Source organism: Hibiscus syriacus, unplaced genomic scaffold (assembly GCF_006381635.1).
Source record: "Hibiscus syriacus cultivar Baekdansim isolate YM2019G1 unplaced genomic scaffold, ASM638163v2 tig00005856_pilon, whole genome shotgun sequence".
Classification (NCBI taxonomy): domain Eukaryota; kingdom Viridiplantae; phylum Streptophyta; class Magnoliopsida; order Malvales; family Malvaceae; genus Hibiscus; species Hibiscus syriacus.
In genome coordinates, this window is record NW_024062067.1 from 693,009 (window position 1) to 710,000 (window position 16,992).

Sequence of the window (16,992 nt, forward strand, 5' to 3'; positions counted from 1 at the left end):
TTGTTGGTATTATAGAGTGAATACCAGGAAGGGAGGCATCAGTTCTGAGAGTTGTTTAGCTCAAATTGTTTGATAATCTGATCGATTATCATGGATGGTAATTTCCCTGAATATTCGTTTCTTCTTTTCCGACTCAAATCACCCTGGTTATTTCGGATGCACATGAAAACATAGTGGGATTCTAAAGTATCACCCTTAAATGTCTAATTAGATAGGTTAGTAACTGATTCTCTTCGATAGGACCTCGTTCCTGGAATCTGATCAAATTGCATAAGTTTTCTGTTATCCATACTGATGACTACAAAATGTCTCTGAAAAATACTTGAATTCTCTAGTGTGTTCCCTGTGTACTACATAATTGTTTTATCTGTTTTGAAATATGGTACATTGAAATCTATGGTTTACTATTTATTGATACACCAACTTACTGGTGATGTTTTATGGACTATGACTGATATATGATTATTGGTTTTCAATGATATATGATAACGGTGATTACGGATTTATGGAAATTATGCTTACTACATAAATTGTATTTTGAAATACTGATTTTGGGTTGGATTGAATTACGGAAGTATAGCTTTGATCAAGCTGGTAAACCTTACGGACCTAATGTGACTCTTGGGTAGGCTCACGGGCCCCAGGATGCTCCATTAGGTTGGCTCCCTTTGTTGTATGCTTAGGGTAAGCCCTACGGACCTAAGGATACAAGCCCCAAAGCCTATCCTTAGATGGCTTCCTTTTTGTTCTGTGCTTAAGGTAAGCCCTATGGACGCAGTTCTGGGGAACTGCGGATGGTGTACAAGAGAAGGTTTTAAACTACGAGTTTCAAAAGTTAAACTTCATTATGATTTTATGATGATTTATTGAACAATTACTCGTTTATGGTACCTATTATGATTTTATTGTACTAATGGAGCACACTAGACATCCTATTCGATCTCCTAAAAATGTGATACTATGAATGCTTCCTATGAACTGAGATATTCATGACCTCTATTCGTTGAACTACCAGTGGAACTCCAGATTATTCTGAAAACCGGTATACGTTTGATTAAATAAGAAATTATATGGCTTTTCATTTATCTGCATGTCCTATAGCATCACCTGGTAGTTCTGTATTACTGAGATTTCTGAAGCTCACTCAATTACTCATTATTGCAGGTTAAAAGCATTGTACCAGTGTAGCTATCGACATCAATAAGAAAGTTTTTCCGGCGTTGCTTGTAGATTATGGTACATGTGATTATGGGGCATGTAATTGTATTTTGTTTTATATATACGAGACTAAATATTTGTTTTATTTTTGAATATTGATAAATGATTTTATGCGTTTACATGTTCTGATAAAAAGTTTTAAATTTTATGTTATTTTTGCAGTGGGTCGCTTCGGTGGCCCTAATGTGACACTCTAGATCAGATCGGGTTACCCGTATCGGTCTGAGGGGGTTACAACGGTAAAGAAAATCTTGGCAAATTTGATGCTAAAAGCAATGAAGGAATTTTTCTGGGTTATTCCTTAAATTCTAAAGCTTATCGAGTATTTAATAAAAGAACTTTTGTAGTAGAATAGTCTATACATGTTGTTTTTAATGATAATCCCCTTCCGATGAAGGATTCTTGTATGAATGATGAGTTAGGTATTGTAAACACAAATGATGTTAGACATGATGTTGGAGAACCATCATCAAAAGAAGAAACGAAAGATGAGGAAACTCATGATGTTCTCGAGAATCCAACCATTGAAGAAAGGGAAGTCTCTTACCCAAGAGAATACAACTATGTCAAGGATGGTGAGATAATAGGTGATTCATCCAAAGGGGTAACAACTCGATCTTCTCTTAGAAATATATGTAATTATGTTGCATTTATCTCATGCATAGAGCCTAAGAATATTAAAGAAGCATTAAATGATGAACATTGGATTATGGGTATGCAAGAAGAGTTAAATAAATTTGAGAGAAGTAAAGTATGGACATTAGTTGAAAGGCCTAGTAATAAATCTACTATAGGTACTAAATGGGTATTTAGGAATAAGCTTGATGAAAGTGGTAATATAGTGAGGAACAAGGCTAGACTTGTTACTCAAGGCTATACTCAAGAATAAGGCATAGACTATTATGAAACATACGCTCCCGTAGCTAGGATGGAAGCAATTAGAATGTTATTAGCATTTTCATGTTTCAATGAATATAAATTATATCAAATGGATGTTAAAAGTGCATTTTTAAATGGTTTTATAAAAGAAGAAGTGTATGTGGAACAACCTCCTGGTTTTGAAGATTCAAAATTTCCAGATCATGTTTTTAAACTGACAAAAGCACTTTATGGTTTAAAACAAGCTCTTAGAGATTGGTATGAAAGATTGTCAAATTTTTTAATTGAAAAAGGTTTTTCAAAAGGAAAGGTTGAAACTATATTATTTTTAAAGCATAGAGGTAAAGATTTATTAGTAGTTCAAATCTATGTTGATGATATAATATTTGGTTCTACTAATGATGCTCTTTGCCAAGAATTTTCAAAGCTAATACAGAGTGAATTCGAGATGAGCATGATGGGGGAGCTCTCATTTTTCTTGGGATTCCAAATCAAGCAAAGTAAAGATGGCATCTTCATCAATCAAGCAAAATACGTTAAGGATATGCTCAAGAAATATGGATTGGAAAATGGGAAACCTCATGCCACTCCAATGAGCTCATCAACAAAACTTGACAAAGATGAAGGAGGTAAATGTGTGGATGTTAAATTGTATAGGTCAATTTGCTTTATCTAACCGCAAGTAGACCAGACATTATGTTTAGTGTTTGCTTATGTGCTAGATTTTAATCATGCCCTAAGGAATCACATTTACTAGCTGTTAAGAGAATCTTTAGATACCTTAAGGACACTCATAGTTTATGAATTTGATATCCTAGAGACTCTAGCTTTAGCTTGCATGCCTCTCTGATGCGGATTATGGAGGATGCAAAATAGATAGGAAAAGTACCTCCGGCACTTGCCAATTCCTAAGAAATATGTTGATTTCATGGTTTTCAAAGAAACAAAATTGTGTTGTATTATCTACCATTGAAGCGGAATACATTTCAGCCGGTAGTTGTTGTGCACAAGTTTTATAGATGAAACAACAACTTTTAGATTATGGAATTGAAGTAGGTACCATACCTATCAAGTGTAACAATACTAGTTCTATTTGTCTCACTAAAAATCCCATCCAACACTCTAGAACTAAGCACATTGAAATTAGACATCATTTCATTAGAGATCATGTCGCTAAAGAAGATGTAGTTCTAGAATTTGTTGATACTTTGCACCAATTAGTGGATCGTTTTACAAAACCTTTAGATAAAGAAAGATTTTGGACATTTAGGAGAGAATTAGGTTTAACTGACCTATCTTCAATTAGTGTTTAAAATAAGTTTAGCACTTTTAAATTAGAATTGAAAATTCTTATAAAAATAATATTTTTGATTGCATCCTTTGCTATTTGTTAGGGGGAGTTTATGATTCTTAGTGAAAATTAATTATAAGTTTAAATAATGTTTAAGGATAGATTTGATTGAATACAGATATTTAACTTTTTCATGTGCTAGATATCGATACCCACTTTGAATGGGTACTGATACCCCCTTTGAATGGGTATTGATACCCCCATGAGGGTACCGATACCCCCATCGGGTTCTGCCATTTAATTTCCTAAAACCTCATTTTTGCCAAAACCATCCTCTCTCTAAAACACTCACCGTGCGCTCCTTCTCTCAAACTCAACTCTCATCTTTACTCAAAATCAACTTTTCAAGTCGGAATCTCTTCAATTTTCAACTCCTAATCCTACTAGTATCATTAATTTTGTGCAAACAACATCAAAATCCACTCAATCTTCATCTTTCAAGGTCATTTTTCTAAAACCACTATTTTTCTTGATTTTAAACATTGGACTAGTTATAGGTAGAAATAATGATCGGGCTTTGCTTAGATTTTGATTTAAAACAAGTATCTACAACTAATTTCATAAAAAAAACACAAGATTTGATCATTTTTTTAAATTTCAAAATTAAAAAAATGTTTTGATTTTAAAATTGTTGTTTTTTATTTAATTATGTTGTTTTAAAAACTACATTTTGATTTTCAAACATTGTTTTCAAACATAGTTTTCAAAGTTTGCCCATTAGGATTATTTTAGAGAACCTTGAAATATTGAGGACTCATTTGAGTTTTGGGATTGATTATATTGCATACATATGTTTTAAAATTGTAGGTATCTATTCTATTCCGATTTCTTGAACCATGTCTCATAAACGTCATAGGTCATCCTCTAGTCGTTCCAACCGACCACCAAACCCAACTCCAATTCCACCTCATATCCAACCAAATCCTAATCTCGATGAACCCGAAATGACAATTCCAAATTCGTGCTTTAACGAACCTGGTCGTAGGGATAATCTTTACCATAGGTTTGTTTATCTCTTCGAGTCTTAGAAAATTCGGGAAGAATATATTCCTTCTCTTCGAGCTATTGAAACAATGAACTTTAGATATCTTCCTACTCTTCAAGATTGTAAATTTGATAAACTTTTTCATCTCGAACCAATAGTTTACCAACAACTAGTTCAAATTTTCTATTCAAATGCCATTTGTATCCAAAACCGATCTAGAACCGAAACAATAGAAATTCGATCCTACCTTCTAGGTCAATTCATTTATATTGACTCGGCCTACATTGCTAACTCATTTGGATTAGATAATGATGGCTTAGATAATGAAAAGGAAATAGTAGGTTATCCTTACAAGGTCAAGTCTAGTGCGAGTGTGTTAGATCACCAAGATCGTTTTCATTATCTGATGATCTCTTGGTGGTTTAGACCATCCGGAGGAAAATACTCCACTTTTAGAGCTTTAGACCTTTGGTGGATACATTGTATCCAAAATAATAAGAAAATAAACCTACCTCAAATTATCTTTACCGAACTTGTTGAAAATGTAAACCTTGTCCCTGATAAGAAAGTTTATGAAACTCTAGTTTACGGTTGTCTTCTGAGTAATTTCTTTATCAAAGCCGAGCTTAGAGTACGGCTTGATGTAGTCATCCCTCTCAAAAACCAAATCAACTTGACATCCTTAAAGAAATCGGGATGGAAGAAGGAAGGTGATCAATGGGTTCGAACCACCGAGCAAACTCCGGGAGCTAGTTCTTCATGAGCTCCACCTCCACCGGCACTGGCAGTGAACGATGATCCAGAACTTCAACAACTTATGCAAAATATTGACGATGAAGTTCCTGACGATGAGCCGGTACAACAAGAGGATCAAGTGCCTCCTTATTTTTGTTCTTTTTTTGAGACATTTGATCTGAGGTTTGCATCCATTTAGTCTCATCTAACTGCTATGGGGGCTCAACAACTGGAGATGAACAAAAGTTTAGATGCGCTCACACTCGAGATGCGAGCACGTTATCCTCCTCCTCCCGATCCTCCTATGGATTAGACCTTGCCTTGCTTTGCTCTGTTTTTGCTTGGATTGAACTTAGGTTTTATGTTTTGAATTGTTAAAACATTTGGATGTTTTGAATTGTTTTATCTTGGATGTTTGAATTTGTTGTGGATGTTTGGATATTTGAACTTACATGCTTATATTTATATATTTGGTTTGGTTGAATTTTCAATTTGAGCTTAATATTTATTAGTTTTGCATCATTTACATATTAGTTGCAATATGATCAATTTACCATTGCAATTTATTTATGAATATTGATTTATGAAACTAATGGCTAACCTTTCTCTTGAGTGTGTTCTTAGCAGCGTAAGCTTTAAATTTCTAAATATAAATTGGCTAAGTTTTTCAAAAACCTTCTTTAAAAACGTTTATAGAGTCTTTTTGATTTAACAAAAAGGGGGGAGAAGTGTTGTTATAGTAAGGAGGAGTAATTTTACAAAATTGATTTCAAAAATAATTTTCAAAGAAAATCTTAAAATTTCTTAAATGTTTTGTTATATAAAAAAAAAGGGAGATTGTTGAAAACATTTTGATGTTTCGATATAACAAATTAAGTGTTAATGAATTTTAAGATTTTATATTTTAAATTATATATTCGATTTAAATTAATCGAATATTACTCCAAGTTTTCAAATGTCAAAACCTTACTTAAGTGTAAAATTGTGTTTTAATCTTAAAATATTTTTTTAAAACAAATTTTACAAAGTATTTCGAGCCTTAATCGAGCCAAAAATATTTTCTTTATATAAGGGCTTCAAGAAAAACCAGATTGCCCAGTGGGTACCGATACCCCTCATAGGGCAGATACCCCTATGCAAGTTTTGGCTCTGAGAAAAATAGAATGCTCTATGGATATCGATACCCCCTGGAGGTACCGATACCCATATTCTATTAACAGTCAAAATATTTGAATTTTACACTACATGTACCGATACCCTATAGAGGGGCACGCTCCCAACCAGATTTTTAAATGATAATTACACATTAACGGCTCTATTGACTTCACCAATGATCCCCAACGTTCAGAAGTGATTCAAGGTGTATTTAAACAAGCTTAGGAGCCTTTAATCATAAACAAGAAACAAGAATTGAGAGAGAATCAAAGAGAAAGCATCAAACCTCAAGTTTGAGCATTTTTAAATCCTATTTCATCCAATATTCATTTTTTCTTTCAAGAACAATTATTGTTCTCAATTGTATTATTCTTAAGTGTTCTTTCTTTGTTCTAGAATTTTTCAAACACTTGCCTTGTGAGGTTTTTCTGTAAGTTTGCGAAATTTGTATTGTTCTCTTTGAGAGAGTGTGTTCTTAAGAATTTGGGGTATAATTCTTGAGGGTTTTGTAAGGTTACTCTTTTTCCTCAAAAGCAAGACAAATTAGTGAATTTGTGGAAAATCTTTAGTGTGGATAGCTAAGGTAGTGGATGTAGACTTTTGTTGAGAAAGTGTAACCACTCTAAATCGCTGTGCAATTATTTTCTATTCTCTGCAAAAGCTTCCAACAAATTTTTTATTGACTTCACCTCCCTCTTGGCTATTTGTTCGATCGATTAACTAAACAGAATTGAAAAGATTGGATAAATGAAGATAGGAAGCTTGCCCAACTCAATGTCAAAGTAATGCACATCATCTTTTGTGCTCTTGGCCCAAATGAATATAGTATAGTATTTGCATGCTCTAATAATAAAGATACTTAGAACAAGTTAGAAGTGACCAATAAAGGAACAAGCCAAGTGAAGAAGTCGAAGATTGGCATTCTCAATCTCAACTACGATAACTTTAAGATGAAGCCCAATGAATGCATTAAGACAATTGTCGATCAGTTCACCACATTTATAAATGATTTGAAGAACTTTGGAAAGGTTTATCCCAATGATGATATTGTGAGAAAGATATTTGCCTCATTGCCTACATCTTGGAAAGGAAAAGATAATTCCATTAAAGAAACCAAAGACGTGGAGTTGTACACCCTTGATGAGTTTATCGGCTCATTACTCATTCATGAGATAAAACTCAAAAGGAAAAAAGGAAGAAGAAGAAAAGAACAAGAAAAATGAAGTGAAAATCACTTTTAAATCCACCAGTAAGAGTAATAAGACTCAAGTGAAGAGGTGGATGAAGATGAAGAGGTGGATGAAGATGAAGAGGTGGACGAAGATGAAGAGATGGTAAAGCTCTTCAAAGGATTCACAATATTCATGTCTTCTAAGGGAAAAGAAGTGAAGCATGAATTGAGCAAGAAGAAGGGTCACCCGGTGTGTTTTGCATGCCAAAGGATGGGACATGTCAAGATGATTGTCCCCTCCTAAAGAAGAATGGATCAAGCAAAAAAGAAGACATTTATGGCAGCTTGAAGTGATGAAGATGACTCCAATGATGAATATGAAATAGCCAACTTATGCCCCATGGCCATCAAAGAATATTCGATGGTAGCTTCTAACTCATGTGATTTAAATTCTTATTCATTTAAAAAGTTACAAGATGCCTATGATGAGTTGTATTTGGAATTTGAGACAATATATTCCGAATATAAGAAATTAATTTCGAAATTTAAAGTTGAAAATGATTTTATCTTGAAAAACAAGTGAAGTTTTGAAAAATTGATTTTGAGCTTTCAAAAACAAAATCAATGATTTAAAAGAAGAAAAAATTGAATTGAAAGTTAAGTTTGAAAGCCTAACAAAAGAAAATGAATAAAATTTTCAAAGTAATTCATTATGTTTAAAAATGGTAAAATACTCGCATTGTCATTTCCAAGGTCACGTGGAACATACTTGTCCTTTAAAACTTATAAAACCTTTTAAAATTAGACATGTATGGGTTCCTAAGGGAACAAAGGGCATTAGCACTAACAATCAAGGATTCAAAGCAATTTGAATACCAAAATCCAAATAAATGTCTCCTGTTGGAGTGTGGGAGCAATGGTGACAAAAGTGAAGGCACTCAAATGCTCTAGCCACACTTGATGAGGAATGGGTAACCTCTAAACTTTTAATATCTTTTATTTTGCATAATTGTTTGCCTATTTTGGTTATGTATGCATGAGTTTTTGAGCATTTTTTGAGCATAAATGATTATATGTTGTTTTTATATCTCATGTATGTTAAAATATGTTATGATACACATTTTAAAGTTTTAATATTTTTTTCATAAACGTTTGTTCATCATAATGATTTTTGGTCAAATTTGATTCCAATGTTTTGCTTTTATAAACTTTAATTTTTGTCCTTAAATTTAAATGTTTATGCATGTGCTTTTTATAACTAATGATATCTCTCTAACAATTGATATCAAATTTTCAAATGCGTAACATTTTATATTGCTTTATGCATATGAATTTTAATGTCTCATGTTATTATTGCAAAAAGTAGTTTAGAGTTGAATTTATTGAATTTCATGTGTTACTAACATGTTTGTTCATCTTTGTTGAAATCCAATAGTTTTTAAGTGTCAAAATTTTAAAGTCAAATTTTTTTTGGAATGCATTTGTTGAGGGGAGCATTGATTTTTCAAATGATTTTTATGTTAAAATTTCTATTTACTCTCCATTATTTTTTAACCTTAAAGTTTAAATTATTTTTTATATAACAAAAAGGGGCGAGAAAGGTTTGAAAAACTCAATTTCAAGAATGAAAAGGGGGAGCTTTAATTTTTCCAAAATATTTCTCTTTTTCATTAAATGTTTTATTTAGGGGGAGTTTTGCCAAAAAAAACATTTTTCAAATGTTTTGTTATATCAAAAAGGAGGAGATTGTTGAATCTATTTTGATATAAGAAATTTAAGGGAAAATATTTTTGGACTTAATTGAATTTATTCAAAGTTTTCAAAATAATTCAAAGTCTATAAAACTTGAATTTGAACAAAAAACAATTTTCTGGGCAAGAAGTATTGATATTGTACTTACAGTATCGATATTGTTCTTGTAGTATCGATACGAAAGGCAAGAGAAGTATCGATACTCCTATGGTAGTATTGATATTGCCTAGTGTTTTCAAATGTGTTCAGATTCCAATATGCAAAATTGACACTGATCCTCAAAGGAGTATCAATACTACTTTACATTGTAGTATTGATACCATAAACCCTAGTATCAATACTCGCAGCCTAAAGTTTATAAAATGATTTATTTATTTAAAGGTAGTACCAATACTCATCACTCAAGTATCGGTACTCCCTGGTCTAAAAAGTTTTATTTTACAGATTTTTAGTCCTCAACGACTCCAAAACATCCCTAACGGCTAGAAACGGTCACCAACACATTCTAACATATAAAAAGAAGTTGAAGACACTTGGAGAATATTACAACACCTATCCAAGCCATCCACATCAAGAGAAAGGCTCTTTCATTCTTATTTTTCCTTTTCTCTTGCACATAAGTTTTTTTAGTGAACTTAATTGTGTAAACACCTTCCTTTGAGAGGTTTCTTGTTTACATTTTCTTTATACTTTTGTAAAAAAGGGTTTGGTTCTAGTTTAGTCATTGAAAACTAGAGAGTTGTAAAAGGTTACTCTCGAGCCTAGAAAAAGAAATAACAAATTAGTGAATTTATTAGAAAATCCTTAGTGTGGAGCTAAGGTAGTGGATGGAGACTTGGTTGATAAGTCGAACTATTATAAATGGTTTTGCAAGTTGTCTATGATTTATCTCCATACTCCCAAAATTTTATTTGACCAATTCACCTCCTTTCTTGACACCATTTTTGGTTGATCTACAGAGCAACGTAAATCCTAACAATAGTGTATATGTATGTTTTTTTACATGCTTATGGTTATAACTTACATTAATTATAGTATAGTAGATGTATACCGCTGAGCTTATGAAACTTGCCGTTCGTATTGTTTCTGTTCGTTGGTTAGGTATTGTATGAGTTCAAGGAGTTGTTAGTGGGAAATCCCATCACCGCTTTAGCATAGTACAATACTAATCTTTGAAAGAGCATGTATACTCATTTGAACCTTTATTTCGAGCATTAAACTCTAAAGTAGATAATATTTTTTTGTCGTTTTGATTAAGTTTTGAATATTTGTCAAAGCTCTCATTTTGCATAAAACACTTCGTTTAGATTAATTATGAAATCGTTTTCATGGATGTTTTCCTAAAATGATGTTTATGACGCTCGAGAGGCCTAATGTAAAATTATAAGAGGAAAATGTTCAAAGATGTGATATTGGATTTTTTTTACTTGATTATGAATGAAATAAATTGGATTGAAAGAATCATTTTCATAATAAACTTATATAATTTAAATCACTTAAATAAGTCTTGAAAAACATGATTATCAGCTATCAGTTAATTTAACTAGATAAAATATTAGATAATTTAAATAACGTCAGGAGTTAAAATATTAATATCATCAATGAAACAAATTGGATTAAAAGAATTATTTTCATAATAAACATATTCAGTATCAAACCCAGATGAATAAACTAATAAATTGAATACCAGTAACCATTACTCGTGATTCACAAAAGACAGATCAACAAACAGTTTTTATTAAAATATAATTTAGTAAATTAAAATGTACTCTTTGAATCGAATGCGGATTCCAATATTCAAATAATAAACAGATAATAAAGAAAACCAGATAAACTAAACAAATTGATATTTAAAAGATATACAGATGCAATAATTAATGCCATCTCTGATTCTACACACGAAAAGGGAGCAAAGTATGTGATGGAAAAAATAAATTTTCAGCAAATTTGTTTTAAATGAATCTCATGAAGTGTACATAACAAATATACAATATATACGTGAATATTATAAAACCTAAGAGCAGGTCTCTGGTTCATTGGAGCTGTAAAAAAGCAATCTCCATAAATCCAAGTTCTAAAATTCCACAAAATATTTCAAAATAAAGGCAAAAGGAGAAAGTAACAAATGAAACCAACATTTTTTTTATAAAAAAAAGAAAAGTAGAGTGTAGGTTTGATGTATGGGCCCTTACCAAACGGCAATTGTGTTCCTAAAGCAGTGACACCAATGGGGAAACACTTCAGAGTATGTGTATTTTCGCACTTTATTCCGAACACGAACAATAAGCCAATAACCCTTGCAGAAAGAGCAACACGAGTATCCTTTTCCCACATCAAAAATAAATAAATATTGATCGATTGCTATGTTACAAACTGAAAAAAGAAAGAATTTTCATGGCCGTGCAAGAAATGCAGGTCCTTTCCTGGCTAAAGCATGCATTTTCGTGTGATGGCGGTTAATCCAATCCACTCTTTACTCCATTTGTTCACCCCTTAACTTTCTGAAATAGATCTCGATATAATTTTCAGGCTGCAATGAAAAACACTCGACTTGCATACTTCCGAGTCTATATCGTCCCTTCTAACTCCTCTAATCCGGTTAACTACAATTCACAAATGTGGCAGTTCCTAACAAAATCATTGGAGTAGTTTACATACTTTGTCCAAAATGGCCGAAGATGCCGAAAGCCAATCTGCAGCCATGGTTTCGATTGGCCATTGTAATGAATAACTGCAGCTCTTTTTGCATTCTCAACATTGGTCTTACTCTGATAGCCCAAACCGAGCATATGCCACGACCGGTCAATTGGGCAAACATGACCTTTGAATGCAATCAATGCAGGTGGTAGAGTTCCAAGTTTCCACATTGTTAGGTTCGACTTCAGGTTCTGCCACAAACCAATAATCAATGCAAGTATAGATCGGTATATGTAAAGGCTGACAATGATGCGATTCAAATTCGAACAAGTATAAGGTAGAATTATACAAACAGTCAGGAAATTTAGTAGCCAATAAGTTACCTCTTTCAGCCAGTAATGATATGTTTCTCTTATATTCGTCTTTCTCCATGCATGGAGATCGAAAACATTCATCCCATAAGCCCATGCACATTCATTGGGATCCAAATGCTTAGCAATAAGGGGATGGGAAAAATTGAAGTAGTTTCTGAAATGTTTGGACATCACCCACTCATCCTCGCCTTTACAAGTTTCAACAGCTCCATTAACCTTTCCCCATAAATCAATATCCAAAAGAGGCGACAAATCACGCTGAATTACGACATCATCGTCTAGAAACACCACTTTGTCAAGGTTCGGAAAAAGCTGTTCAAATCCCAAAATCAAAACATGTTTTGGGAGGAAAGATGATGCATGTAAGAGAAGAAATTGTCATGGCCGTCTCGAATTACCTCTGGTAAATATATCCGAAGATGGTTGAGTAAAGATATGTACTTTGGACTTCTAGCTTGCAATTTCGAAGCAAATGTTCGAGGAGTAGTATCAGAGAGATTTGTTCCTGCAATATGATTGCCATGATAGTAATTTCTGATGCCATGATGATTCTCCACAGCCTCAAGCACGGGAACATTCTCTCTAGTTAACCAATCAAGCTGGTGAACACCTTTCACTTCTACTATTGCAGGGGACGCATGGTTTAATGCAAACCAGGCATGCATACCCGCATAAGTCTTCTTGTCTGTGATGATATGGAAAACAATCTTTTCGGGTTTTAGAGATGACTGAACAGCAGAAGTGACGACAACCGATGCAGCCAATATGTTGTCCGTTGACAAGACAAAGTGGTGGTAAGAGTTGTTGGAAAGCATAGGGAGGAGCTCAGGAGAAGGCAACTGTCTGCGTGCATGAGCGTTTGAAGAATATTCGTCGGTTAAAAGCAGAGAAAGACAGTACAAACCTTTTGGAATGGAACTTGCAGCAAAGTGTTTGTTCATCAGCTCAGAAAATTTAGATTCTCTTATTTCTCTTTCAAGTTTCTCTATCTGTGCAGAAAAGACGAAAACTAAGGAAGTTCTCCAAACTCACAAAATTTGAGAAAAATTAGAATTCATACCGAGCATATATGGATATTTGTAGATGCATAATGTTACCCCAAAGTGCACTTTATACATTCATTGAAGGATAAGAATGAGCTACTAATATTACTAGTATCATTGAAACAAAAAAAATAAAAAAATAAAGCATCCTACATATGTGAAACAGTTAATAGCCCTAGCTTTCACCATTTCTGTTTGAAGCCTAATAACCATGATCAAGTCTCAGATAAAATAGGAAGCTTTTGTTCTTCTTGAGTTCATTTTTCTAACTGTGTCATCTGTGATCCCGTTTGTTATTGATGACAAAAATACCGAAAAAACAACATAATGATAATCTTCCATCCAGATTATGCCAGCTTTCATCATATGCAACCAAAGGTCCATAAACCACACAAGTAAAACAAGCATTTATTTATTGATAATTTAAAAAAAAAAAGCATTTAAGCTAGGAACTTCGGGTCTAATATGGTGACAGGAAAATGTTTCCATGTGAATTCAATAACCAACACCCAAACGGACTTAATATATCAATTGATTCAACTTAAATAGTTAAACATTAACCTTATTTCTAACAATCTTCAACCATATTACCGAAAATAGAAAATAGCAATAGAGGAAATTAAAAGTAACATAATATGACCATACCATTGCTCTTAACATGAGTGTGAAGGTCTTTGCATCATATTGGTTGTTCTTCATTTCAGAAACAAGTTGATTAAATGAATCTGGAAGCTTTACACCATCCGGGATTTCCACGGTGTTTACTTGATTGAGGATCTTATAGAAGTCCTTAACTAGTCTCGGCTGCACAATCACCACAAAAGACCAATTCAATTTAAAATCATAAATAAATTGTTGCCCGCAAAAGACAATCAAAAAACTGGTTCCAGCATGGAGAGAATGGATACTTACCTCTGAATCATCTCTACCAAGAAACCTCGGTCCTAACCGCCTACCTAAACAATCTGGGAATGGTGGAACAAGTAGAAGAGTCATGGATCAAATAACAACATTTTATAAAGAACTCCTGTTCTAATCAGTTTTCATGGTATTTCCATCAGGATAACGAGATCAAGAACCAATAAGTGCATAATTATATGAGTTCGAATTAACCAGTTCTAATCAGTTTTCATGATACTTCGTTGGGGAAAGTTAGGTGCTCAAAATTATTCGATAACACAGATAAATGAACTTTTGAAAACAGAAAGACCTGGCTCCAAGTTGAACAATTCCACAGAATAGAGTTTTTTAAACCTATAATTTCACTAAGACTAAGATGAGTAAATCAGTAAATCACCTGGAAAAAGAAATCATATGGTGATAAATAAATAAATAACAAATAACAATCTAACAAAAGCACTAATATAAATCCAAAAATCCGGGTTACAACTTCAACTGAAATGGACATCAGAAAGCAGAAAACTTTTGTACAAGAAGAGCTAAGGAGCAGCAAAAGGGTTTTGAACTTTCAATTTCAACCATCTGTATAATCTAGCTAGTTCAGTTGTGCTGATAACAAAAGCTTTAATCGATTAAAAGCTTAATTACACTAACTTGAGATTCAGATTCAACCAGCGAAACAAGCCCACATATTAGAATCCAAAATATGGAGCATCATCACATCAACCATGAACCAACTGAAGTAAAATCGAAGAAGGTCGCATGGCGAAATCAAATGCACAACCAAATCAGAATCAGGACAAACTAAGATTAAAAGAGAAGGACATAAAGAAAACTAACATTATATTAACATAATAAAAGAACCAAATTAGCTCCATGAGGCATGGACACCCCAAAACAGATTAAAATGAATCCAAAATATTATGAAATGCATCATAATACCAATAAAAATCAAATGCATAACCAAATAGACCCGAACAAAGTATAATTGAGATTTCAAGAAACGACTAACAGGTAAATAGAAGTAACATCAAATGGCAATAACTAAAGAAAGCATACATCAAATCAGCTGCCACTTGACTATAGAAAAGAACCCACATCAAATCCAATGAAGATCTATTAGAAAACAATAAAAAAAGGCATGGAAATTAAAAGGGCATACCAAATGAGGAACACTTGTTGACACCTTCAAGGGTAACAAGAGCAATAAGAATGAAGACGAAAGGCAACAAGAAAGCGAGAATAAGAATGGTATGGAAAAGGGTCCTATATGAAATATGTCTAGCTGCAACCTTGATCTTCATCAAGTCGATAAACCCATTGTTGCTTGATATCGTTAAACTTCTCATGCTAGGCGAGACGTGAAGCTGCATCCTTGTCTATGCAGCCCCACCACACCTGAACAAATCCACTGCCTCTAAAAACACGCCACACCTGTTATCAAATCCCACTCCTCCACAATATATCTCGCTGCTCGGATCTGCACCCAATCCCACAACCATCAGATCCAACTCATTCTCCTTCTCTTTTTTTCCTGATTTAATCTTCAATTTCTTGATCTGGGTTCCCTTCAAAACTCCCCCTTTTTTAAGTTGGTCTTAACAAAGGACCTTCACTGCATTGAATATTTTAACACCCACAAAAAATTGGGTTTTTTCCTCTGTATCGTCCCCTTTTTCTTGATTTAGTTTTTGGATCAAAGAATTAAACAAGTGGTTTTTTTGAGATCTGGGTAATGGTTATTGAAGCTCTCCCATAGATCAAGAAAGGAGGAGGAAAACAAAGAGAACCTCGGTCCCTTTTTTTAATTTTGTAGTGAAAAAATGGGTTTATTTTCTCTTTCCTTTTTCTAATCAAGATCTCCCATTTGTGCGGTGGATCGATTCATCTAATTTCTTAAGAAAATTAGAGGAAAAAAGAAAGAGAATAAAGAAACCCATAAAATGAAAATAAAAATTACAACTTTGATTTTTGATGAGTCAATAACCTGTATAAAGTTTAAGTGCACTAACTTTAATATATGGTTAATTAAAGATACTATCGGTTTGATTAAAAAAATAATAATAAAATCGATAAAACTTTTAATAATAATAAAATTGATAGTAAAAATAATATTTTAGATAATTTTTTATTGATTTAGTTGAAAATAATAATAGCAAAACCATTAACACATTCTTTAACATTATATTAATTCTTTCCCAATAACATGTGGGCTTAGACAGAGAGAGAAATAAAAATAATATTTTAAATAATTTTTTATTGATTTAGTTAAAAATAATAATAACAAAATCATTAATACATTTCTTTAACATTATATTTTTTCTTCCCCAATAACATGTGGGCTTAGACGGAGAGAGAAATAAAAATAATTTTTTAGATAATTTTTTATTAATTTAATTAAAAATAATAATAACAAAATCAATAACACATTTCTTTAACATTATATTAATTCTTCCCCCAATAACATGTGGGCTTAGATAGAAAGAGAAAGGTGGGAGATTTTGACCTTTGGTAGAGGAACCGAAATAAAAAAATTCTCTTAACGGTTAAATTTAGATGTTTTCCCTTTTTTATGGCTAAGCATCTGTCGATGTTATTTTCTTAATTTTACTCCAATGAAACACATTTTTTAGTTTCATCTAATTTATATTTTCAAATTTTTTTTAAAAAAAAAATCTTCAAATTTAATATGAAGATATACTTGTTAATAAAATAATTTTATTTAAATTTAATAATTGTAATTTAATTTTTATAGATTATAAAGTTTTAGATAATAATTCAATTTTTGAGTT

At 32.6% G+C, this 16,992-nt stretch overlaps 1 protein-coding gene across 3 annotated transcripts; it reads right to left on the minus strand.

Annotated features, from left to right (window-relative positions):
* Positions 1 to 6,726: 6,726 nt before the first annotated feature.
* On the minus strand, positions 6,727 to 16,067 carry LOC120199980 (probable galacturonosyltransferase 13). Of its 3 annotated transcripts, none has more exons than XR_005523501.1 (7): positions 15,363 to 16,067; positions 14,213 to 14,265; positions 13,946 to 14,104; positions 12,656 to 13,246; positions 12,267 to 12,569; positions 11,528 to 12,134; positions 6,727 to 6,737 (listed from the first exon to the last, which is right to left on the minus strand). XR_005523501.1 is itself a non-coding variant. In XM_039200934.1 (7 exons), exons 1-7 carry the CDS (start codon positions 15,571 to 15,573, stop codon positions 11,850 to 11,852), a joined length of 1,494 nt encoding a protein of 497 aa, XP_039056865.1. In that variant the 5' UTR covers positions 15,574 to 16,067; the 3' UTR covers positions 11,234 to 11,849. The 3 variants fall into 3 exon arrangements, 2 of the variants coding, with proteins under 2 accessions (XP_039056865.1, XP_039056864.1); XM_039200934.1 differs by lacking the exon at positions 6,727 to 6,737 and having other exon boundaries at positions 11,234 to 12,134; positions 12,656 to 12,816; positions 12,925 to 13,246; XM_039200933.1 differs by lacking the exon at positions 6,727 to 6,737 and having other exon boundaries at positions 11,234 to 12,134.
* Between the last annotated feature and the right edge of the window lie 925 nt (positions 16,068 to 16,992).

Bases quoted from the DNA above. Each gene is read 5' to 3' on its own strand.
- LOC120199980 (XM_039200933.1), bottom strand. From the start codon at position 15,573: ATGCAGCTTCACGTCTCGCCTAGCATGAGAAGTTTAACGATATCAAGC. The intron at 12,570-12,655 runs GTAATTCGAGAC...GGATTTGAACAG, and splicing joins TTCGGATATATTTACCAGAG to CTTTTTCCGAACCTTGACAA. The intron at 12,135-12,266 runs GTAACTTATTGG...GGTTTGTGGCAG, and splicing joins ATCATTACTGGCTGAAAGAG to AACCTGAAGTCGAACCTAAC.